General features: G+C 35.5%; 1 protein-coding gene across 1 annotated transcript; it reads left to right on the top strand.

Annotated features, from left to right (window-relative positions):
* The first annotated feature begins 622 nt into the window (after positions 1–622).
* LOC122142793 (stonustoxin subunit beta-like) lies at positions 623–24,502 on the top strand. The gene is made up of 4 exons (XM_042753850.1): positions 623–937; positions 4,466–4,512; positions 4,597–5,084; positions 24,368–24,502. The coding sequence occupies exons 1-4, from the start codon at positions 777–779 to the stop codon at positions 24,500–24,502; spliced, it is 831 nt and encodes a 276-aa protein (XP_042609784.1). The 5' UTR covers positions 623–776.
* The last annotated feature ends 1,747 nt before the right edge of the window (positions 24,503–26,249 follow it).

Below are 26,249 nucleotides of genomic sequence, written 5' to 3'. Positions count from 1 at the left end.
TAACGGTAACCACCCTGGTGATGCTAACGGGCTATAAGCTAAATAGCAGACTTGGGGAATCAAAATAAAACTAGTAATAACAAGGCGCTCTGATTGTTTTTGTTGTAGAATAAGATAGAGAATATATTCACACGTTATAGAAACGAAAATAATGGTGTATAAAATAGATTTTTAAGATAAAAAATAGTCGATAGAAAATAACATGACGGAGCTCAAACTCAATACACACGGCAGCAACAATCAGGAAGTGACGTAAATGTAAGTGTATTCACACAACGTCATCACTGGTATTCACATGAGCAGAAACACCAGTGCCAGTTTTCATTAAAAAAAATGCATTTTACAGCTAAAATACCAAAAAGTAACAAGTAATCCACATGTTGCAAATCAAGCTATACCCTCTTAACCCTCTGGAGTCTAAAAGCTTTGTATGAAATGACAAGACAAATAAGAATAAAAATATAGGTTATAGCAATGAACTCAACAGAAGCTTTGTATGAAATGACAAGACAAATAAGAATATTTATGATAACTGAAAAGAAATAGCAGACTTACCAAGTGCCTTTCTTTAAGAATCAACAACAATTATAAATTAAGACACTAGAAATTGGTGTCACAAATATGTAAATAGAAAGTGATGTTGAAAGTGTTAAAAGAACAACTGCTTTTTGTTGTGCGGTAACACCAGTGAGACATTTATTTTAAACTCAAAGTATGTCTGATTGTCAAACTAATGTCATGTGGACTATTGTTGTGTTTTTAGGTTGTCTGGCTGTATGGTGACAGAGGAAGGCTGTTGTTATGTGTCTTCAGCTCTGAGTTCAAACCCCTCACACCTGAGAGAGCTGGATCTGAGCTACAATCACCCAGGAGATTCAGGAGTCAAACTGCTCTCTGAAAAACTGGAGAATCCAAACTGTTCATTGGACAAACTCAGGTATGTTAATCATTTTGTTTATGTCTGTTTTTTATGCATAACTTTTGACCCGTTGTGTGTGTGTGTACTGGTTTACCTTGTGGGGACATTTTTAGGTCCCCATAAGGAAACAAGCTTTTAGGTAATATAGAATAAAGTGTTTAAAAAAAAAAACATTTCTGTGAGGTGTAGGTTTGGGCGTAGGGGTAGGGTTAGGGTTAGAGTAAAGTGGACAGAAAATACAGTTAGTAAAATTTGAAAACCATTATGTCTATGTAATGAACCTATAATTGGGGCACATTGGGGCACATTGGGGCACATTGGGGCAGCTGTGGCCTAATGGTTAGAGATTTGGACTTGTAACCAGAAGGTCGCAGGTTCGAGTCTCGGGCCGGCAGGAGTTGTAGGTGGTAGGGAGTGAATGAACAGCACTCTCTTCCACCCTCAATACCCATGGCTGAAGTGCCCTTGAGCAAGGCACTGAACCCCCAGTTGCTCCCCGGGCGCTGGATATAGCTGCCCACTGCTCCGGGTGTGTGTTCACGGTGTGTTCACTTCTCACTGCTGTGTGTGTGCACTTGGATGGGTTAAATGCAGAGCACCAATTTCGAGTATGAATAACCATAATCTGCTCAAAGGTGGTGAAGGGAACAATTATTTTATATAATGATTGGAATAAAAATATATTCATTATCACAAAATAATTACATTCATCACAAAAATCTCAAAACAAACAATTATTTTAATCTCAATACATTTAATGTTCTTAAAAGGAATAAAACTCAGGGTAAATTTGATGTCTGACAACAAACATAGTATATATTAAAATACATATTTCAGTTAATATAATTGCGCTCCTTTCTGATGCGCTCCATCATGCAAATGAAATGGCACAAAATGAATCTTGACACACTATATATCATTATAAAGATCTAAGCCTCAAGCATTGAGATCGCTGTTTTTCAATGGAAAGCTTATAAAAAATATGCTATTAAAATTTAATCAAACATAACAAATCAAAACATGAAGAATAAAAACACAGTACATACCAGATTTGTCATAATAGCAAGTCATAAACACATCCACAGCTGTAAATCCCGGTTTAGTTAGGAAGGTAAGGGTCCACTGAATGACATCTCATGGAGCATGTTTAGTCCAATGAAGCAATAATGTTGTTATATGGATGATAATTCCTTTGTTTACGTTTCAGTTCTTCAGGGACAGTATTGTTTGTGTCCGTTATGGAATAACTCACACAAGAAACTGCTTCTTGGTTGTAAAAAACAGCATGGTTTTGTAGCATACAGTGTCCCAAACAGAATGAGATGATCTAAAAAAAAAGTGAAAGTTAGGCGGAAGATTGTTTATTTGAATTCTGGTGCTCTCTCATGACGGGTCGCGACGCGCGCGGTGACGCACCTGTCATCTGATGGAGGCGGAACTTAGCGATCGGCTCTTTCTTTCTTTTTTTTTTTTTTTGCAACATGTGTGAGTGTGTTTATGGGGAATGTGCCTGTATCTGCATGATTACCATATGTTTGAGTCCAAATCAGAATCCACTATTACTGTGTAATCACAGCTATCAATGTGAATGCCGTCTATATGAATAGAGTGTGATTATTGACTTTATGGCGCATTTGTATGATTACCATCTCTATAACTGTCCATCAGCACTTCAACACGTGATAATTGACTATATGAGCAGAAATCATTGTAAATGTTGAATTTCTAGCAATCTCAGGATGTATTGTAATTGGCATACATAGTTAAATCTTTTTTATTTTTCTTATTTATTTTTATTACTCAAATTATTCTTATTGTATTTTTCTAGTGCTCAAATAAATCACTTATATGATGTCTAAGTGTCTGTATATTGAATTAAAATTGAAACTATGCAGTGGTATTTTTAATGACTAAAATAGTTTGTAGAACCCTTCAATAGAGTTGGTAAATATTTTTATATTGGGGGGGGGGGGGGGGCTACACATAGTCTCAGAAAAATGGTTGCAGGAATCTCATTTTTCATGGTATCTTCTTCAGATTTGAAATAGAATCTCATGAGACATGTGACTTTCAACCCATTACTTTTTTAGATTGCTCCAGGACTGACTTCATGTATTTTTATATCAAATAAAAAAAAAAAAATCCGTGTGGTACAATTTTTTTCAAGGCACTTCAGTTTCTATAAATTTTAGTATTTTTGAGCATTATCAACTCTGGTTGATAAAAAGTAAAGCCCAAAGGGTCTTCTTTCCAAAGACACCAAAATTGTGTGTGTAACACACTGAAGTAAGGAACTGTTGCAATTTTAAGTTAGGTAGGGCACTTTCAGCTGTGAGTCCCATAATGGGGTGTCTGGTTAACAGGTTAATTTAAGACTCGATTGCTGATAAAAACAAATTGTTTGTGAAACAGAAACAAGTGCATTGATTTCACTTAATCATATACTGAACAAAATGATAAACGCAACACTTTTGTTTTTGCCCCCATTTGTCGTGATCTAAGATTTAAGACTTTTTCTATGTACACAAAAGGGCTATTTCTCTCAAATATTGTTTACAAATCTGTCTAGGACAGCTGTGGCCTAATGGTTAGAGAGTTGGACCTGTAACTCGAAGGTTGCAGGTTTGAATCTCGGTGCTTGCAGGAGTTGTAGGTGGGAGGGAGGGAATGAACAGCGTTCTCTTCCACCCTCAATAACCATGGCTGAAGTGCCCTTGAGCAAGGCACTGAACCCCCAGTTGCTCCCCTTGCACTGGATATAGCTGCCCACTGCTCAACAGGTGGTGTGTTCACGGTGTGTTCACTTCTCACTGCTGTGTGTGTGAACTTTCGAGTTACCAAACTTGGCTAATGTCACCGAGTATGGGATTACCATACTCGGCAGCTGTGGCCTAATGGTTAGAGACTTGGACTAGTTACCCGAAGTCGCCGGTTCGAGTCTCGGTGCTGGCAGGAGTTGTAGGTGGGAGGGAGTGAATGAATGCACTCTCTTCCTCAATACCCATGGCATAGAAAAAGAATAAGATGGATTATCTCGGCAAAGGAGAAGTGCTTTCTAACACAGATTTAGACAGATTTCTGAACAGTATTTGAGAGTAATAGGCCTTTTGTGTACATAGAAAAAGTCTTAGATCTTTGAGTTCAGGTCATGAAAAATGGGGACAAAAACAATAGTGTTGCGTTTATAACTTTGTTCAGTGTATTTACATAGTGTCAACTCTATTGGAAATGACTGTAATCGTGTCTGATTGCCTAAAGCTTCCAATGACATCAGTGAGGTTGGTACAAATGACAAAGCAAGGTAATTACAAAGAAATATGCAATGAGTATTTCATACATATGCTATTCTAGCATGTTTAGTACTTTACTAGCATGTTTGGAATATTGTTAGCCTGTTTAAAGGATGGTTTAACATGTTGCTTTATCTTGATCATCTTGTTTTAAAAATCATCAGAAGCCAAAATTATAATTGAAGATATAATGTGGCTAATCGCACTGCACTGTGTGTTTACTGACTGAATGTGCCTCCCTGTGTGTGTTTGGTAGTATGGAATATGGAGGAGAATCCAGGATTTCAGCAGGATCACAAAAATGTATGTCTACACACACACACACACACAAACTAATAGCTGTAGTGATTTATGTTGTTATTTAAATATCTCTGTTCTTGTGTTCAGATGTCTGTTTTCTCACACTGGATCCAAACACAGCACACACTGAACTCAGTCTGTCTGAGGAGAACAGAAAGGTGACAGGCGTGGATGAAAATCAGCCGTATCCTGATCATCCAGACAGATTTGATGATATCTCTCAGGTGTTGTGTAGAGAGAGTGTGTGTGGACGCTGTTACTGGGAGATTGAGCAGAGTGGATATGATGTGGATATATCAGTGTCATATAAGAGCATCAGCAGGAAGGGAGAGGATGATAAATGTTTCTTTGGATTGAATGATCAGTCCTGGAGTTTGTTCTGCTCTCGCTCCAGATACTCATTCATACACAATAATATTGTGACTTGTATCCCTGTGAAGTCCATCAGCAGTAGAATAGGAGTGTTTGTGGATCACAGTGCAGGAACTCTGTCCTTCTACAGCCCCACAAACACAATGAGCCTCATCCACACAGTCCAGACCACATTCACTCAGCCGCTCTATCCTGGGTTTTGGGTTGGTTATAAATCATCAGTGAAACTGTGTTGATGAATCAGAAGAGACTGACAAGAGATTCTACCCATAACACTTTTACCTGGATGATAAATCAGTAACAGTGAGATGTTATAGAGTCTCTTCATGACACTAATACCATACCTGAGCTGCTATCTGTGATAACATGTCGGAATAAATGTGTCATAAATCCTCATATAGACAGTAAGATCTGTGTGTGTGTGTGTGTGTGTCAGTCCTGCTGAGTGACGATGTGTTTCTGTGCTTTTCTCAACCTACATTTGTTGATGGAAATGTTTTTATTATAGTGTCACATCAATAATTAGCATTATTACTATCAAAATTACCTTTCAGTTGAAAAGTGTCTTTCACAAACATTAACTTGACTGTTTCTTAGTTTCTATCTATTATCTGATTCCCTCTTTCACTGCATAGTTATTTTTTTCCCAATAGCTAGGACACATTTATCATTATTTTGGTCACTTTTTCAAAACTCTTCACACAGTTCTCTTAACCAACTTTAATCTTGCCACAGCAGTTCATTTCACATTCAAAATGCACAGAAAATACCAAAATACATCATTTTGGTATTTTGGTACTCATTCTTCATAACACAAGCAAAGGTTTTCACCCAACAACCACACTTTATCACTCATAAAACAACCTAAAAAAACATTAACAGGCAGCATTATACAATGTTTGCTTTCCTTAAACTGCAGTTAGAATTCACAGCAGTAAATGTTACATAGTCCATGTTCACTTTACAGTAAAAATTATTCCTAATTTGCTTCCCTTTGTATTGACGGTTGTGTAATTGAAAGACTAACACCTGTATAATTGTTCTGCTTTATCTAACTTTTTACATAACATCACATTTTCAGAAAATAATAAAATATTTCAATAATATAAAAATAAGAATGCAGAAAAGCCTTATTCTTTTTGTATTGTTAGGTTGTGAATTTAATTTTAACAGTTTTTTTTAAAGGCAAGGGAAGTTTATTTACATAACACATTTCATATTCAATGGTAGTTCAAAGTGCTTTACATAAAAAGGAATCAAAACAATAAAAAATAAAAGCTAATTTTTTTTAATTAAAAATGTATTTAAAATGAATTAAAACAGTTAGCACAGTCAGCAAACAGATGTGTTGAGTCTGAATTTAAATGTAGCTACTGTTTCACCACATCTGATCTCTTCTGATTAATTCCAGATGCAGGTGGCATAATAGTTAAAAGCATACTCCCCTTGTTTTGAGTGAATCCTTGGTATTTCTAACTGACTTGTAGCAAATTACCTCAAAAGGGAAATGTATATAAATAATTACAATTAATTATAATTATTTACCTCAGCTGCCAGAAATAATTGCAGCAGAATTAATATTACAGTTGACTAATCTTATAATTGTAATTTCATAAATGTAATTCCATATCAACTATATAAGCAATGTCATTTTCGTGGCCTGAGAAAATAAGCTTCTTTCAATACTAATGCATCAGAGCATGTAGCAAGATCAGCTCTTTAAGTGACATTGATCTGCAAGCAGTGACAAAATCAGAAACTATTGTATTTTGTGCACAAAAAATTTAACTAAACACTAACACATAACTAGTCTAAACAAACAAACATACAATCACACATACATCGGGGAAGTAAGACTGAATGAATGAAACGGTTAGAGAAAAGCTATGAAAAGAGTCATTTAACCATCTGCACAGAACCTTCGACAACTTTATTCAAATTTAGATTTATTCATTTAAAAATACCTATCCACTTGATATTGATGCTCTCATGTATATTGGGTAAGTCCTCCATCACCTGCTTTGCCATGTAGAAGGGCAGCAGGGAACAATAAAATTAGTAACAGAGTTTGTGAACATTTTTTACATGAGATTCTTGAGATAAAATCTATGACAATTTTAGATCTGTATAGTCAAAGCTATGGTTTTCCCAACAGTAACGTAAGTCCATTAAACCTAAATCATAACAAATCATTAATTCCAAAAAAAAAACAACCCCAAACTATCGTGTTGGAGAAGACTCTTGAGAGTCCCTTGGACTGCAAGGAGATCAAATCAGTCAGTCCTAAAGGAAATCAACCCTGACTGATCATTGGAAGGACAGATACTGAAGCTGAAGCTCAAATACTCGGCCACCTAATGAGAAGGGAGGACTCATTAGAGAAGACCATGATGCTGGGAATGATTGAAAGCAAAAGGAGAAGGGAAAGGCAGAGGATGAGATGTTTGCAGAGAATTTCGCTCCCTTTATTTAGGCCTAATTAAAACAAGAAACGAAATAAAATAAATAAATTGCAGCCGCATTTAAATGCAGGTTTGTATAATATTCTGTAAAATATCAGTGCAAGATTTGCTCTGCATGATGCTGAGTGCACGCAGCATTTAATTCTTATTTGTCTACATATTTTATCTTCATTACAAATCTTGTTTGGTTTTATTTTGGATAATTGCATGTAAAAAATTATTTACTTTGTAATGCAAATGCAAAATGTGAATTATTATTTATATTCAAATGTTTGTGCAAAAATTATTAATGCACATGCATGACAGGGAGGCGCCCTCTCGATCACGTGATTTTTTTCCTAATAATGAAATAACTGAAAATTGTGGCGTCTCACATACATGAGAAATATATCTACAAAAAGCTTGAAATGTCTTTTAAACTAATCATTTCAAAACGAAAGCATTATATAATCTGTGAAGGTTGTATTTCTGTTTAAAGGCGCATGCATGTGGAGAGAGTCAGCACTGTGAATTTCATCTTGCAGCCGACAAGAAAACATTTGTTTATTAATAAATAATTAAAATATCTGCTTTTTCATAATTATTAGGCTACTTCTGCCTGTGCTTTGTGACAAACTTAATGCATATTCTTGAGCGTGGAATATATTAAGGCTGGATTATAGTTGTAAATTTAATATAAACTTGCGATTAGTTGAAATAATGACAAATGACGACTAGTAGCCTAACTAGAAAAATCTTACGTGGGAAGCAGACCTATTAAATACCATCTAGACATCTCTGTTAAAGTTTTTAAAGAATTTTATACGCGTTTGCATAAATTCTTCTTTCAGAACGGCCTGTAATGGAGAGATACCTTAACACTGATTTTTCCTCTGAAACACAAAAACGAAAATTGAAATAAAATAAATATTTAATGTTTTGAGAATGATTGGGCTCAACCCTCCCCCGCGCGTTTGAGACACGCTGCCGAGCAGAGTATGAGCGGAGCGGAGTGATTCTGACTGAAGAGGAGAGGGTTTTTTAAAAGTCAGGAGCGTCGTGGTTTTCACTCGCTCCAGCACCGCTCCATCACGAATACAATTCATCATGCCAACAGCCCGTAATATAACTGCATATTTAGCAAGAATTCACATGATAAACATATTTAGCTATAGCTTGATTCACATAATCTCTCCGATCAGAAGACTATAATGACGGCAATAGTCGAGCAGGATGTTACAGGCTAGTTCTCAAGGAGTTTGTCTTCCTTTTACTGATTATTTTCGGGTTAAAGCATGATTTAAACAGATACAGCACATTCACACGTAATCGCTGTCGCAATAATGCATTCAAACAAATGTAATCTTACAGTAGGCTACTTCATCTGTATCTGATTTTGAATGAGCAGAAATCTGTAACAAATGCATCGATCTGTAGATAAAATAACTGACGAAAATGTAAACTGTTATTTTTCATCACAAACAAAATTTGCACAGCAGAAAGCAGCAATTATACCTTTTAATGCTGACAATTTTATTAGTTTGGCGTTTGGTAGGACAAAAAGTTTGCACACAATAGCCTAATCCCCTTTGAAACTGTCCTGGTATTTTATTTATTTATTTATTTTTATTTTATTTTTATAAGCTATTATGAACATAACATTTCAACTTTAGCCACGGAGTGAAGGCGGAGCAGTGTTTCTGGTATCAATGAACGCAGCGGAGTGATTATTAAATGCTCGGAGCGCGAAGGGAAATTGTTGCTGCTCCACTCCGCTCACATAGGCCTACTGTACTGCCGAGTGAGAGAGATGTTTCGCCCTATATGAACAAGGCCGTCCGGTGTAGACACGGTTAGACATTGTCTGCTATATTTACAAATAATTGATATAAGAAATAAAAATAAATACATAACCTAAACCAGCGGCATAACGAGATGAAAATATAGACTAGAAAAACTGATTTAGGCCTACACTTGGTCTGTCCTCCGTCCATGACACTGACTCACTGCGGAGCTGGCAGTTTTAATCTGAACAGCTCTTAACGCCGAGTGGATGGCATGATGGGCTAGTATTAAAAAATAATATATTTTTATATATAAAACTTATTTTGAACAATTTCTTTGTCATTTGAATATTGATTTTAAGTAGGTAGGCAAAAAAAAAAAATCGATTTAAATTGTAAATCGTATTTTTTTGTGAAAAAAATCGGGGATTTTTTTTTTAGGCCATAGGCCTATCGCCCAGCCCTAATGCAACCGTATTTTTTTTTTTTTTTTTTTTAAGTTAAGGCAACTTCCAATGAAATTAAGTTATAATAACTAATAACTTTATTGCGTCGCTATACAGTCAACATTTGAAGTGATCAAACCTTTCTTTAAAGTTGTCCTAAAACCAGTTCTGCAAGTTTGAAACCATCATAAGACTGTCCATATGAAAGAGCAAGAGATTCACACCTTTATCTCGACCCCCACAAGTTATACAGAACTACCCCCAGCCCCCTCCAGCTGAACTGAACTCGGTCTGTTTTTTAGCTGCGAGGAACGGTGTATTGTCATGTTACTGGGTTGAAACATGCCTGCACTCACAGCAGCCCTTCTCTTTTTAATCATTATTTTCCCGCAGCCCATATTATTATTTTCACTAGACCAAAATAATAACAAATTATCAATTGATAATAAATCATTATTTTTGCCAAAATCATTGTTATTTGTGAACGTAGGCGTTTGCGGAAGGCTTTTAGACCACCAGGCGGAATCCTCCGTAAGCTGCTCCCGCTTCACAGCGCGCGGACTCGACTCGCGCAAACTGACCCAACATTTAGCAAGACAGGAAAACATTCAGTCTGCCTGAAGGAAGACGTATTTCATTGTAAGTTTATGCTGTTAAATAGAGAGTAAAAAAAAAAAAATACAACTAGTGTAGGCTATCCTTAAACTTGAAGCTCATTATATTGAAGTACAAATCCAAACACCAGAAGCAACCTTCACTCTCAGTGTTCTTTCACTGAAAAGTATGCAATTTATTTATTTATTCACAGGCTATATGGTTGAAATAGTAATATTTTAGTTGAAAACTTTAAGTGCCATTGTTTAAAAAAATGCATCAAATGTTTCACAGACCTTCAGTTGTCATGCTTTAAAATCCCATGCCATTTGTAATTTCACTGTATTTTCACCTCCTAAATTACTACCCCCAATTCTATAATGGTAAAATTTATTCAGACCGATGGCATTTTTTATGACATTATTTATTTTTATTTTTATTTTTATTTTTAGAATAGGCTAATTGTAGCCTACATAAATGGATGAATCAAAACAAATATAACTTTTTAACTGCAGGCAGATATAGGCCTATATTATTGTACATTACAAATATTTGGATCGTCCCTTATTTTATTAAATAATTAATACTTATTTTCTTCAAGAATAAACATTATAAATAAATAATTAAAGAAAGAACCTCTATTAGCCCTTATTTGTAGGTTGTAGGAGATATGCAGGCGATTCATAGATTTAAAAAAGAAAAAAGTGGGTGCTTGGTTTCAGAAAACGAATACAGCTCGTAAAAAATGCTATGATGAAAAAGTCATGCTAACTTATTAATTCATAGAAATAATTTAATTAAAAATTTTTTTTTTCCGAGATTCAACTTGAATTTCAATACTATTAAACTGACTTTAAAATCTCAAGGAGTTTATAAGTTGAAACGGTAAAATGTCACAGTGCATGCTAGCCTAAATGAACTTGTATCTTGTATAGTATCCAATTTTTTTTTTTTTAATGAACAATTCCTGTATAAAATGTGATAGCAACCTTTATATCAAACATTTTGAAATCGTCCACAGCTGAGCATCGCAGGAGGCAGATCTGAAGTTATATTTGTTTGTTCACGAAGTGAATGTGATGCACAAAGTCATTTTCAGATGCAATGGAAAAATAAAGCTGGATAAAAACATACACGAAAACCCGCTAAAAAATAAATGACATTTGTGAGAGTTGCATTTTATTACATTCAGAAATAATAACGGCAGGCCTAATAATGCTATAGGCTAATGTACCAACAGGACATTTTAGTTACCTTCACTTTACAACAAATCCTTTAAATTTAAAAAAATTATCAGAACAGAACAAGAATTACAAATATAATAATTCTAATGGATAAATAAAATTGCAGCAGGCCACATAATAATATAAACTCATATTTATTAGGAAAAAATAATAATAATTAAAAATAATTTAAAGCGATACATAAGGTTGGACTTATCTCTCTCATTCGGGACAAATCCAAACATGATGCCCATTTGAAGCTAAACTCTTATTCATTAGGTAAAATAGGCTTTGGATTTCACAAAAAAAAAAATAATAATTAGCAAAAATATGCCAAAGTGGCCCGCTGCCCCCGCTGCATGGCTCGGTGAACGACTGCTGTTTCCAATGAATATGTGCGCGTGAGGCACCAGCGCGATCAAAGTCACAATTCACAATTATTGGTCACACAGTAAAGGCATAATTCAAAAATGCAACGTGTTAGAAGTTTGAAAAATCAAGAATAATAACAGAGTGAATAAGAATTATTTCTAAATGCTGGACCGTTCTCATTTCGCTCTGCAAATGGAACCTGAAGATTATTATTATTATTATTATTATTATTTTTAAACCAAGAATGAACCGAAATGAAAACATTTTAATCCGTATATATATATATATATATAATGACTGTTTAAAAACAATAGCATGCATAAGAGCCTTTGTGTAAAGGTTTTTTTTTTTATTTTTTGATGAGTAGACTGTAGCCTAAGATCCTATTTTTTAATGGCTTTTAAGGATGTTATAATGTATATTATAATGTTATTGTTGTTTTATGTCTTCCTTTCATTTTACAATTACATTCAGTTCGCAATCCGTCCCTTTGCGCCACCTGGCGGTAGTTTCGCGAATGATTTTAACACGCGACTGATTTGCAGTTAACGCCGCGGACCTGCGGCAGCGGTACGCGCGGCGGTATTACCCATTTTGGTTGTCTACCATCTGTAAATGTCTCACCATGCCAGGAAGTTTTTTTTTCTTTTTTTATGTTCTATAACATAAACAGCAATCCTGACTGGAAATCCTCACAGATACCATTTTTCTCTAAGGAGGAATATAATTGTGAGGATACTACCTTTTCTAGTATCTTGGACAGAAAAAGGAGATTCGAGATCGGTCTGTAATTAACTAGTTCTTTGGGGTCAAGTTGTGGTTTTTTGATGAGAGGCTTAACTATTTTAGATACTATTTAAACTGAACTGAGATGATGACATCACTGAATTCAATGATGAACTGCCTTTAACTGTCATTTTGCATTATTGACACACTGTTTTCCTAATTAATATTGTTCAGTTGCTTTGACACAATCTTTTTTGTTTAAAGCGCTATATAAATAAAGGTGACGACTTAATAACAGACAGTTTGAAGGTTTTGGAGGACATATCCTAATGACAATGATGAATTAATAGTCAGAAGAGGTTCTATGACTTCTGGAAGCACCTCTTTTAGGAGCTTAGATGGAATAGGGTCTAACATACATGTTGTTGGTTTAGGTGATTTAACAAGTTTATACAATTCTTCCTCTCCTATAGTAGAGAATGAGTGGAACTGTTTCCTCAGGGATCTATAGTGCACTGTCTGATGTGATACTGTAGCTGATGGCTGCATGGTTACAATTTTATCTCTAATAGTATCGACTTTAGAAGTAAAGTAGTTCATAAAGTCATTACTGCTGTGATGTTGAGAAATGTCAACACTTGTTGATGCTTTATTTTTCGTTAATTTAGCCACTGTATTGAATAAATACCTGGGGTTATGTTTGTTTTCTTCTAAAAGAGACGAAAAGTAATCAGATCTAGCAGTTTTTAATGCTTTTCTGTAGGATAGGTTACTTTTCCACTAAGCAATACAAAATACCTCTAGTTTTGTTTTCCTCCAGCTGCGCTCCATTTTCCGGGCTGCTCTTTTTAGGGTGCGAGTGTGCTCATTACACCACGGTGTCAGACTGTTTTCCTTAACCTTCCTTAAGTGTAAAGGAGCAACTGTTTTTAAAATGCTAGAAAAGAGAGATTCCATAGTTTCTTTTACATCATCAAGTTGTTCTGAGGTTTTGGATATGCTAAGGAATTGGGATACATCAGGAAGATTACTTACAAAGCAGTCTTTTGTGGTAGAAGTGACTGTTGTACAAAAGACATGCATCAAGATCAAGAGTCTTCCCGTTGTCAGATTGTCAAGTTCTGCTCCACAGGGGTCTGGTGTCCCAGAAAATCTAAAAGACTCCATCACAATGCAAGGTCTGTGTGAGACATTGAAAAAGTATGAGGATACCTAAAAGCATCCTCACTATACAAAGGCTAGAGAGATGAGAGCAGGGCATGATGGGGCTGATGATAATGTCTGAGCAGAAGTCCCAGCATTTAAGTTATGGAGTAATTACATCAATGATAGAGTCAACTTATGATGAAGCTCCATGATGAAGCACAAATACTTCAGCAAAGGTAGGGTTGCATTCAGAACCCCCAGAGAGTAGGTTAACTTCTGGCCAATCAGCTCCCACAAGTAAAGGACAAATATAAAGACACAGAGTAGTTATTTCCAGTTACATATTTAGCAGTTGTTTCTCAGTCAACGCCAGTTAAGCATCAGAACATCCAAACTACTACTCGAGAACCAGAGGAGTCACCTGTGTCAAAACTCCTGTTGGTGTTAACATGTCCAGAAGTATGTAAATTTCATACCTGATGTGGGGAAATAAACAGGAGAAAAAAACACACACAGAGAAGACGGAGCTGCTGCATGCTGCAAATGCAAACCATAAAGAAAGGAAATGGATTGGCAATGAGTCCAATGTGATGGAGCTATTTACCAGATGACATACATGAAAAATCTCAGTCACTGACACAAAAAAAAACAAAAAACAATTAGCCTCATATGTGTGCAGTGGGAATGTTTAAATGAACATCAAGGAATGTGGAACTCATGCACTGAAGTTCAAAGAAAGCCAACAAATAACCTTCTTGTGGCAGCTGGTACACTGTTCACTGGAGTGACTAATGAAGACATTGGCAATTGTGCTAAAGAAAACAACATTCTATGCACTTCAGAGTTCCTATCTAATCCCTGTCATTGATGCTGCCTACAAAGAACATCAGGAAAACAATGCAACAATCCATACACAAAACAAAAATAAATAGTTTCCAAAAAAAAATAAACGCCATCAAAAAAAAAAAAAAAATAAAAATAGTTTCCACCAAAATCAGGATTGTTTCTGGTCGGTATTGAAAAGTCAATGTTTAATTTTACACAAAATGCGATATTCGCAGAGTTATTAGGTCATGTTTTCTCCCTTTTTTTCCAAACCGTGACAAGCCCCAGTTTCCCTTTTTTGCAGAATGCAATATATCCGCTAAACCAATCACAGCGCACCATTCCCCGCAACTGTAAACAGTAACAACCAATCACAGCGCACCATTCCACGCACTCTAGACAGCAATGGCGCCGCTTTGAATACACTCCGCATCTTAGTTTTCCTCATCTACTTTGTACTTTGTGATCAACAAACAAGGGCTGCATGATAAATCGCATGTGATTGTCATCCGCATCTCATCAGTAAAGCCGGTTCTGTGATTAATAGTACCGGTGTCCTGACATTTTATCCTACCCATCAGATTTTCCTACCAGGGTTTACTGCGCATGCGCACAGCAATATTGCGTCCTTTTTCTCATGCTGAACAACAATATTTAATGCATCTGCATTACTGTAAAGGTAGGTTTAGGGTTGGGGTAGGTGTAGACTTTAATAAAAACACAATCCAATAGGTAGAAAAAATATTTATTGTTGGTTTTATGTAGCTGTATCCCTTCTAGCTACAACCACGAAAATAACACATAATTACTGTATTTGCATTACTGTACGGGTATGTTTAGGGTTGTGGTAGGTGTAGATGTAAATAAACCATAACTTTACAGTAGCATTTTTCGTTGTCGAATTGTACTACCCACTGTTTTAATGGGAGGTAGCAAAATCTGACAGGGTAGGACAAATCGACAGAACACCGGTAAATCTCCATCAGGGGGTTTTAGATGGAGGGACATTTAATACACAGAGCCGTAGATCACTGACAAGCTGTGCTATATCACGTTCATTAGATGAATCATCAGTGTTAGTGTTTTTATTAATGCCATTTAAGTTTTTGTTAATATAGCACATAACACTAGTCAACTAAATGTATGTAACATGGCAAAGATGAATGCACTTTTGGAAGTTGAATGTAAGGAGAATATAATTTTGGAATTTATGTGGTCTAATGTGATATTGTTGTTCATGTTCTTGTTCATGATTAAATTTGCGGTAACACTTTATAATAACTGCACACCATTAATCATTAATTAAGCATTAGTAAACAGATAATTCATAATTTATAAAGCATTAATAGACATTAATAAGCAGTTTATAAATACAGATATAAATGCTTTATTCTTGATTTAAAAGCATATCTATAATGTGTTTAATAATTTTATTGTCATACCTTATTCATGATCAAGTTATCATTTCTCAATGAAGTATAGCATTATTTACAAACCAGTTATTTAGGAGTTGCCAGTGATTCATAAGATCACAAGAAATTGTAAGTAAATGTAGTAAATTCAGGTATTTATAAAGCATTTAGTAATGGTCAGTTAACTATTTATGTGAGCTCATCTAAAGTGAGGACTAGTTATGCCTTGTAAAGCATTTATAAAGGATATTTAAAGGCTCAGTTATCTTCTGAACAGAAAAATGAAACAAACTCAACACAGTGATACAGAACATAGAAATATTAACAGCCTTTAAATCTCATTTGTAAAAGCTTTACAAGGCATAAATAGTCCTCACTTTAGATGACCTCATAAAAATAGTTAACTAACAACTACATATGTGTTATAACTACCTGAATTAACCCTGAATTACAGTAGAAATACATGTTAATAAACCATTTATTAACACTCTAAGTCTCTATTACTATATGTCTGAAAAATAAGATGTATGAATACACATTTAAATAGTTTATTAATCATTTACTTACAATTTCTAAGTGATCTTATGAACCACTGACAACTCCTTAATAACTGGTGTGTAAATAATGCTATACTTCATTTAGAAATTATAAATTGATCATTAATAAAGTATGAAAAAACAATTATTAAATACATAATAGATATGCTTTTAAATCAAGTATAAAGCATTTAAATCTGTATTTATAAACTGCTTATTAATGTCTATTAATGCTTTATAAATGATGAATTAACTGTTTCCTAATGCTTAACTAATGATTAATAGCGTGCAGTTATTATAAAGTGTTGCTGTAAATAATTTATAGCATTAACAAGATGATCCGATAAAATCATTACTGAACAAATTAATAATCTATCAAATTTTTTAGTCCAGTTCCAGTATATAAGTATTGATTATGATATAATATAATTAGTATTGACCAAGTTCAGAGGCTGTCATATGTGGATCAACTTATTATGTTGTATATTTTAATCAGTTTCAATATGAAAAATAACTTTCATATTGATTCAATGGATTAATTGCATTTTGGGGAAAAATAATATAATTAATAAATCTTTGAAAATCAAAACTTTGATTTTAATTTTTAATGTTATTATAACCTAAAGATGCTATGTGAACGTTTGAAACAGAAAATAATGGTTTCCATCTTGCCACTTTCTTGGTAAAGAAAATTAATTTTTACTCAAATTAATCAAAATGGATTTATTGCGTTTTGGAGCCAAACTCTTCACATACTCCATAAAGGAGTGCATTTGTATGGGGATGGGAGATCTGACAGGCAAGTAGAAATGCAATATATTTATATGTAGAAGTCAAACACAGTTCTGTAACCATTTATTTCATCTACATCCTATTGTCTTTGTAGCCCTGTATTCTCAGTCAAATGCTGTACATACAGTTTAATGGATGATTCCACCAATCAAGTAATGCACTTTGAGTTGGTTCAGGTCAGTATGCATGTTGATAATTTCAATTTATAGTCGTGAATAATTTTAATGCTGTGAATTCACCATAAAAAATTGAGTCAAAAGCAGGAATAACAATTGAGGATTGTAAAATAATACACTGCTCAAAAAAATTTAAGGAACACTTTGAAAACACATCAGATCTCAAAGGGGAAAAATATCATGCAGGATATCTATACTGACATGGACTGGGTAATTTGTTAGGAATGAAAAGATGCCACATTGTTTAATGGAAATGAAAATTATCAACCTACAGAGGGCTGAATTCAAAGACACTCAAAATTAGAAACTGAAATTTCATTGCAGCAACTCAAAATTGTACTCAGTAGTTTGTATGGCCCCCACGTGCTTGTATGCATGCCTGACAACGTCAGGGCACACTCCTAATGAGACGAAGGATGGTGTCCTATTGTATTCCCCTCCCAGATCTGGATCAGGGCATCACTGAGCTCCTGGACAGTCTGAGGTGCAACCTGGTGATTTCAGATGGACCGAAACACAATGTCCCAGAGGGGTTCTATTGGATTAAGGTCAGGCGAGCGTGGGGGACATTCAATGGTATCAATTCCTTCATCCTCCTGGAACTGACTGCATACTCCCGCCACATGAGGCCGGGCATTGTCCTGCACCAGGAGGAACAAGGACCCAATGCACCAGTGTAGGGTCTGACAACGGGTCCAAGGATTCCATCCCGATACCTAATGGGAGTAAGTGTGCCATTGTCTAGCCTGTAGAGGTCTCTGTGTTCCTCCATGGATATGCCTTCCCAAACCATCACTGACCCACCACCAAACCGGTCATGCTGAGCAATTTTACAGGCAGCATAACATTCTCCACCGCTTTTCCAGACCCTTTTACCTCTGTCACACGTGCTCAGGGTGAACCTGCTCTCATCTGTGAAAAGCACAGAGCGCCAGAGGCGGACCTGCCAATTCTGGTGTTCAATGGCAAATGCCAATCAAGCTACACAGTGCCAGGCAGTGAGCACAGAGCCCACTAGAGGACGCCCACTAATTTTCATGGGGGCAGCTGTGGCCTAATGGTTAGAGATTTGGACTTGTAACCAGAAGGTCACAGGTTCGAGTCTCGGTGCTGGCAGGAGTTGTAGGTGGGGGGGAGTGAATGAACAGCGCTCTCTTCTTTCCTCAATACTCATGACTGAAGTGCCCTTGAGCAAGGCACTGAATCCCCAGTTGCTCCCCGGGTGCTGGATATATAGCTGCCCACCGCTCTGGGGTGTGTGTTCACGGTGTGTTCACTTCTCACTGCTGTGTGTGTGCACTTGGATGGGTTAAATGCAGAGCACCAATTTCGAGAATGGGTTACCATACTTGACAAATGTCACGACTTTCACTTTCACTTCACGTCAGGCCCTCAGGCCACCCTCATGAAGTCTGTTTCTGATTGTTTTCTCAGAGGCATTCACACCAGTGGCCTGCTGGAGGTCATTTTGTAGGGCTTTGGCAGTGCTCATCCTGTTCCTCCTTGCACACAAAGGAGCAGATACAGGTCCTGCTGATGGGTTAAGTATGGCGTTATTTTTTAGTCAAAAGTTATGAGCGTGTAAGACATGCTCACGAGCACATTATGTTATTTCACAAGCACAAAAATGAACCTTCAGCTGGGATGATAAAAGTACTCGCGCAGAAATTAAACAACCAAGAGGTGTACATGTAGCTGCGAGCGAGCGCCTGGCATACTCTCATAGGAACGACAGGAGGGTGAGTAATTAATGACAGATTTTTAATTTTTGGGTTAACTATCCCTTTAAAGATATTTTCTTTTTATTTAAAGAAGTCTTTTGTGCATATTATTATAATCAATATTAAATTACTAGCATACATCTTTAACTTTAACTTTAACTTTGATTTATCTCTCCTGGTGCACATGGCAATATCATTTTGAAGATTTTTCCATGCATGGACAGTAATCAGTCCATATGGGACACAGCACTCTCATATGGACAAGAATGAAGTCTACTCTAGAATATAGTCAAGATGCATTACTAGAGCCGCATTTCCACCACAGGAACTTTACCCAGGAACTAGGGACTTTGGGCTGGTACTCGGTGTATTTCCACCGCAGGAACCAGGAACTAAATAAAGTTCTGGGTAAAAAAAAGCCCCTCAGAAAGTCCCTGCTCACGAGGTAGTACTTTTTCAAAGTTCCGGAACTTTCGGGGTGGGACTTGGGTGCTAAACATGCTGATTGGTTGAGTGCTGATTGGTTGTATTCTATGTAAAATCATTTTCTATTTTTAACTGTTTTAAATTCATTTTAAATAAGTCAATTTTTAAATCATTTCCGGTGTTTTAAAATTGCTTGTTTTATTTTTGTTATTTTTCTTCATGATTATTTTACTTTCTTTTATGTAAAGCACTTTGAATTACCATTGTGTACGAAATGTGCTATATAAATAAACTTGCCTTGCCTTGCATTTTCAAAATATTACTGTTATTATGTCATGAAATGTAATTTTAAAAGTATTTCAGGTGAGAATATAGTTGTTTAAAACTCAAATCTGTGGTTTATTTATAAAGACAGTGCCTATTTAAAAATGTTTTTCACCGATTTCGGAGACGTAAGCTCCACGCGATCAGCGGGAGCTCAATGATCATGTATCCGTGGAGAGCAGCCTCACCTCGGCTAGACCTTCTGATATGTGCCGCTGGCTCTGATGTCTCTTTAGTGGTTATACATAAAATATAATTTGTTTTGAGTAAATCTAACAGGTAATCTTTGGTCTGTATTCAACTTATATTTATGTTAAAATGAAAATAAAAAAGGCAAATTGATATAATATTTCGTTTCATTGTAATGGTGGTATATATACACATTTCCCTGAACTAAGCACATTTCTGCGGCTATTATTATTTTTAAATGAAAACGAAAGGAGGCAGTGGTATTTGATATCCTATTTCGTTTTATTGTTAATATACAGTGAGGAAAATTGCAGTAGCCAAGGTGAGCTGACTGATGTTATCAAGTACGCTGCTGTTTGCAGAATTACCGGATTTGCGTCGCCACGGTCATCACACTCCCGAGTCGAATGCGCAAAGTCTGAACTACCGAGGATACAAGTCCAAAATTTGCATACATTGTATTGAGAAACGCGTGCAGACCTACGTCACCAGACTATTTGCCTAATCTTCCTGGTACTTTAGACCGCGGTGGTAACGCAGAAAGCAACAGGTCTGGGGGTCAGTTAAGTAAAATGTTTACTTCAACAAGTAGCAATGTGATCTTTATTGAAGATACTACACCTTGTTATCTTGTTAGCTTCTCTCTGTATGAACAGCCCTGTTGCTAGTCAGTCTTTGTCAGTTGATTAATTTGCTCATATATTTGAATTATTTTGTTAAGCTGTTGAGGTCTCTTTCCCTGTTTGGGCAGTTGTGTCAGACTTGTAACACAAAGGTTGCGGATTCGAGTGTCGGTACCTGCAGGGATTGTCGGTGGGGGAGTTTATGTACAGCACTCTTTTCTACCCTCAATACCACTACTGAGGTGAGACCCTGGAGCAAGAACCGAACTCCCAACTGCTCCCTGGGCGCCACAGCAAAAACAACTGCCCACTGCTCCGGGTGTGTGTTCACGGTGAGTGTGTGTGAGTGTGTGTGCGCGCACTTGGATGGGTTAAATGCAGAGCACCAATTCTGAGCCATACTTGGCTAAACGTCACTTACACTTTCACTTTCTTTCACTGTTTGGATGATCTTTATTTGTGATTTCTACACAACTACACTGCATTTTGATTCTCACCTCTGCTCTTCTCTGACACCTCATAACAACAGGAGAGTAAATAGTTTGATGCATATTAGATATTGGAGGAAATGCTTAATCTGCATGAAGTCAAAATTAGATATGAGACTTTTAGTACTACTGTGCTCTTACAAGCTGATCAAATAAAACTTAATAGCAAATAATACTGAAGTGTTACTGATCAAGTAGTTGCTTATTATTAACAAATTGGCTGTTTATTAGTACCTATAAAGCACATATTTTGCATGACCATATTCTACATCCCTTATCCTACCCAATACCTAAACTAACAACTACCTTACTAGCTATTAACAAGCAGCAAATTCTGAGTTTATTGAGGTAAAAGTCATAGTTAATGGTTTGTTAATGGTGAGAATTGGACCTTAGAATAAAATGTGAGCACTTAATCTTTTCAAACATTCACATTCTTTTTAATGAAGCTGTAAACAGTAGTGATGACCCTTGTTCATCTTTTAGAATGGAAAAGAGTGAAAAACTGTCAAGAGACTGTTCAACTCTTCTTTCAGCGAATGCAGGAGGGAGGTCAAAGGCAGGGTCACTTTTGCTGTCACTAGATGCCAGGGATACTGATGAGGAACAGGACAAGACCCTCATTTACTGTAGTAAATATCTCAACACAAACCAATATTACCAACTCAACCTTCAAGTACGTTGTTTTAATGGAACAATTAAATAGAAAAAAAAACACAGAATCATTGTTTGTGTATTTGTTTTTTGTAATGTTTGCTGCAATTGACATTGGTGTAAATACAGTAGACAAATCCTGTCAACAGCCAGTGCTAAAATAATATGTCAAATGTATTATTTTTAGAATGCTAAAAATCTTTATATATTTCCTGATTGCTGCAAATGAGTTTAATGTCCTTGGTCAAGACAGTGCTGAACTAAAGCAATCAAAAGGGACTGAAGGAAGAGTGACCCTGCTGTTCACAAGAGAAGGTAAAGTTGAAATCACATGGTAACACTTTACGGTAAGGGTACACAAATTACCATCAATTAATGCATAAATTAATGTGTGAATTATACATTACTTCATGAATTATCAGGAACTAACATGAGTTCATAGTCTTTCATTCATGACTTCATGGATGAACAGCACCTTAATTAAGACATTAAGTAAGCTGAGTACATCATCATGATTTATGATTTATTACACGATCATGATGTTTTCTTTGTTCACAAAAAACAAGGTCTTCACTATACATAGTGGATAAAGCTATGCTTATGGTACATGATTCAAAAAAGCATTATTTCGTTCATGTAAGACCACTTGAATTATTAAAGGAATATAAAAAATCCACATTACCTCATGCATGCATACAGGCTAGAACAGTTTATCAATTAATGTGAGAACTAATGTTTTTTATTAAATATGATATGAGTTATCAAGCATGATCATATCCTATTCATAGTATGTAAATAGACAGACCTTAACACTGGCCAATCACAGCACATATCATGTGAATTCTGTTCACATCCAAATACAGTAGTCATCATTTACTAAGCATTAGTTTCTCATGACTTCATCATGTTTGTGGCCCCTCAACTAAAGTAGTGACTTGGTCCTTTGGAATACTGATAAACAGTGTTTTATCAATGATGGCATAATTGTGAAATGACATGAATATGAACATGAACGTTCAAGCTTTTGCACACAATGTACTGTACATAATAATCTGATCAAATAAATGGCACAAACACAGCAGTACATATACAAACTTGTCCTTTGTAGGGTATAGAGTGCAGAAAACAGAATTAAATGTTAGATGCAGGGGGTTTTGTGAGCAGGAGGCTAAAGCTTGAGCTTTTAAAGATTGTAAAAAAAAAAATTATGGTTAAAATTTTACCTCCTGACTACCACTCCCTCTCCTTGGTCTTCAAAAATGGCCGACAGTAATTTAGTCATCAAGTGTAACACCCTTATGGAAATATGATAATATTTTGTAATTATCATTTAAATCTGACTAATTTTCAAATAGTTTGTCATAAATCAACATCTCAGGAAAATGTTATGGGGTTTCAAATTAAAATATGAGCTTCTGTTATGAAACAGGACATCTATTTCATACATGACCACTGTAGAGGACACCAGGACTACATACTTTGGGAGACACAACAAATGAATAGAGAAAAAATTACACATCAATATTCCTATTAAATACAATTATGAAAATCTTCCTAATTATTACACCCATTATTTCACTTATTTGTTCATTCTATGTTGCCCCAAAAACACATTTATACGCAAATTAGATGCAGTTTATAGACACACTGTATATGGAAAAGCTTGTTTATGGCCATTTTACACACATTTTGCAGAAAGAAAAATTATTTTTAAAAATCTTTCATAATATAGTTGAGAATCATCTTTATATGTAGTTATGTATAAAAAATGAAAATTGATTTGTGATTTAAAAAAGAAATCACACTGTTTTGCATTTTCATGTCTATTCGTGTCTTTTTATTTTTATTAAAAAAAAAAACAGGACTTTTTAAAGTCCCGATGTCCTGACACGGCAAAATATATGAATAAAATATAATTTTTCAATTTTTTTTTTTTCAAATTTTAAAAGCTAATGCTTAGTTAATGATGACTACTGTATTTGGATGTGAACAGAATTCACATGATATGTGCTGTGATTGGCCAGTGTTAAGATCTGTCTATTTATCCACTATGAATAGGATATGATCATGCTTGATAACTCATATCATATTTAATGAAAAACATTAGTTCTCACATTAACTGATATACTGTTCTAGCCTGTATGCATGCATGATGTAATGTGGATTTTTTATATTCCTTTAATAATTCAAGTAGTCCTACATGTACGAAATTATGCTTTTTGAATCATGTACCATAAGCATAGCTTTATCCACAATGTATAGTGAAGACCTTGTTTTTTGTGAATAAAGAAAACATCATGATCATGTGTAATAATTCATAAATCACGGTGATGTACTCACCTTCCTTAATGTCTTAATTAAGGTGTTGTTCATCCATGAAGTCATTAATGAAAGACTATGAACTCATGTTAGTTCTGATAATTCATGAGATATTAATGCATGAAGTAATGCATAATTCACACATTAATTTATTCAATAATTCATGGTAATTTGTGTACCCTTACCGTAAAGTGTTACCAATCACATATCTTCATGGAAATTGTTAAATAGTGTAAGAATTATAATTCTTTTTGTCTCTTTTTGCCCAGATTTCGTTGTCTGGCCTTTTCAGTGATGCAGTCAACACTGTCATTGAGAGGTTTCAGGCAGCCAGAATTATCCCTCACCAGGTCCACAAGCCAGTGGCATCTACGCTTTTCTACCGTCAGGCAGAACGGTTCTAAGAACGATGAGGAACTGGCGCAGTTACATTTCCACTTGAGTTTAGTACACCACAGCACAATGACAAACCGCTCACAGCCCAGAACGCCAACGCTGAAATATGGTTGAAATAAGGTCAGTTGTTGTTTTAACGTTGAAAAATGTTTAGTGCTAAATGGTTGAAAAAGGTTAACAAAAACACTTGTAAATCAACATAATTTTTTTTAAATAAGATGTTGAATCAACTTAATGTCTTCAACAGTATACAAAATAAATGTCTGCCTTTTAAATTATTCAAATTAAATTATTTAAGATTATTATTATTTTAATAGCCTTTTACAGTATTTTGATCATGAAACCTATTCTAAAATCTAAAGGTATATATTTCCGACATTTCCGAGTTCTATTATCCCCGACATTTCCGAGTACTGGTCAGTCGTGACATTCAGAGGTATGTTATTCCTGGATAACAACCAGTAAAAGCTGATAACACAGGCTCATCTGGGTAACAGCAGGCGGCGCTGTACTCTTGCTTGAACTATTTTTCTTCTTGGTGCAAGCTTTGCATTTGTTTAGCTAATAAAATATTTAAACTCGATCAAAAATTTTGTACAATTGTTTAATTATGTCATCCTGGTATCGTGGACTCACTCTCATTTCATACAAACGCAGCTGCTGCCATTCTGCTAAGATTGTTTTGTACGCTGTAATGGATTATAAGGGAACTAACAAACTGGTAAGGTTTTAAAACATTTCCGTCTTAATTATTTTATTGCCTTAATTATTTTGTGGTGAAATGTTGTGTAATACGTGGTTTGCCTGCACCGTTTCCCTTAAATGTCCGTTAAGTTTGAATTTGCCGTTTGCTCGCAATTGCTGTCTTCATGGAAGCTTTGCATTCAAATATTTAAACTCAAATCAATATTTTGCATATAATTATTTACTTATGTGCAAAATAGCCTTGTAATAAGCGGGATAATGTACATCCACCCTGTTGTTCTCGCAGAATAAACCCCTTCAGGCTGATCCTGATCACCCTGTCAGGGTTTATTCTGCGAGAACAACTGGCTGGATGTACATTGTACACCATTTTGAATCGAGTTTTAATATTTTATTATCCCTTGCTCATCATTAACAACAATAAAACTAAATACATTTCGCTGCGTTATCATGCTGAAACAATTCCTACTGGTTGTTTTACTTTATTGCATTGATCATGATTGGTTGCTGTCATCCAGGAAACTGGACAATGAAACTGTTCACGCCTTTCTACATTTGAAAATATGACCATTATTATTATGGTCTTTCTGTGAGTGAGGCGGCTGACTGTGAGCTGCTGCTCGTTGAAACTGCTCAGTCAGTCCAGAATTATTTTATATTTGCCTGTTAATGTTTTTTATTTTGAGCGAATTTGAGTTGTGACGTCAGTGGAGAACAAAAACTGTGATGTGAAGGGTCAGAGGTGTTCTGCGAGGTCCTGGTAAAATGAGGTAAGAAAATCACTATCTTTATTATCTTTCGAAAATAGTAAAGTATAACATTACCAGTTTACAAATGGGTAACTTAAAGGACATGTAACATGCAGAAGATAAAGCAATACAAAAATACACACACAGGTATTTGTCACAGATGCTCAAGTTAGATAATCACATGAATTAGATATGTGTTGCTGGTAAGTTTTGTTAATGTCTGTCTTTTAGAGATTTTTCCACATTTTCCTGATATGAATCCCATGCATTAGGTGTGTTATATATATATTTTTAATCTTAT

This window comes from Cyprinus carpio, unplaced genomic scaffold (genome assembly GCF_018340385.1).
Source record: "Cyprinus carpio isolate SPL01 unplaced genomic scaffold, ASM1834038v1 S000000168, whole genome shotgun sequence".
Lineage (NCBI taxonomy): Eukaryota > Metazoa > Chordata > Actinopteri > Cypriniformes > Cyprinidae > Cyprinus > Cyprinus carpio.
This window is presented reverse-complemented; position numbering and strand designations above follow the sequence as displayed.

What these genes read in the sequence shown, in the direction of transcription:
- LOC122142793 (XM_042753850.1), top strand. Translation starts at nt 777, where the DNA reads ATGGTGACAGAGGAAGGCTGTTGTTATGTGTCTTCAGCTCTGAGTTCA. An exon ending in TTCAGCAGGATCACAAAAAT is followed by an intron (nt 4,513 to 4,596) that starts GTATGTCTACAC and finishes TCTTGTGTTCAG; the next exon opens with ATGTCTGTTTTCTCACACTG. An exon ending in CGCTCTATCCTGGGTTTTGG is followed by an intron (nt 5,085 to 24,367) that starts GTTGGTTATAAA and finishes CTTTTTGCCCAG; the next exon opens with ATTTCGTTGTCTGGCCTTTT.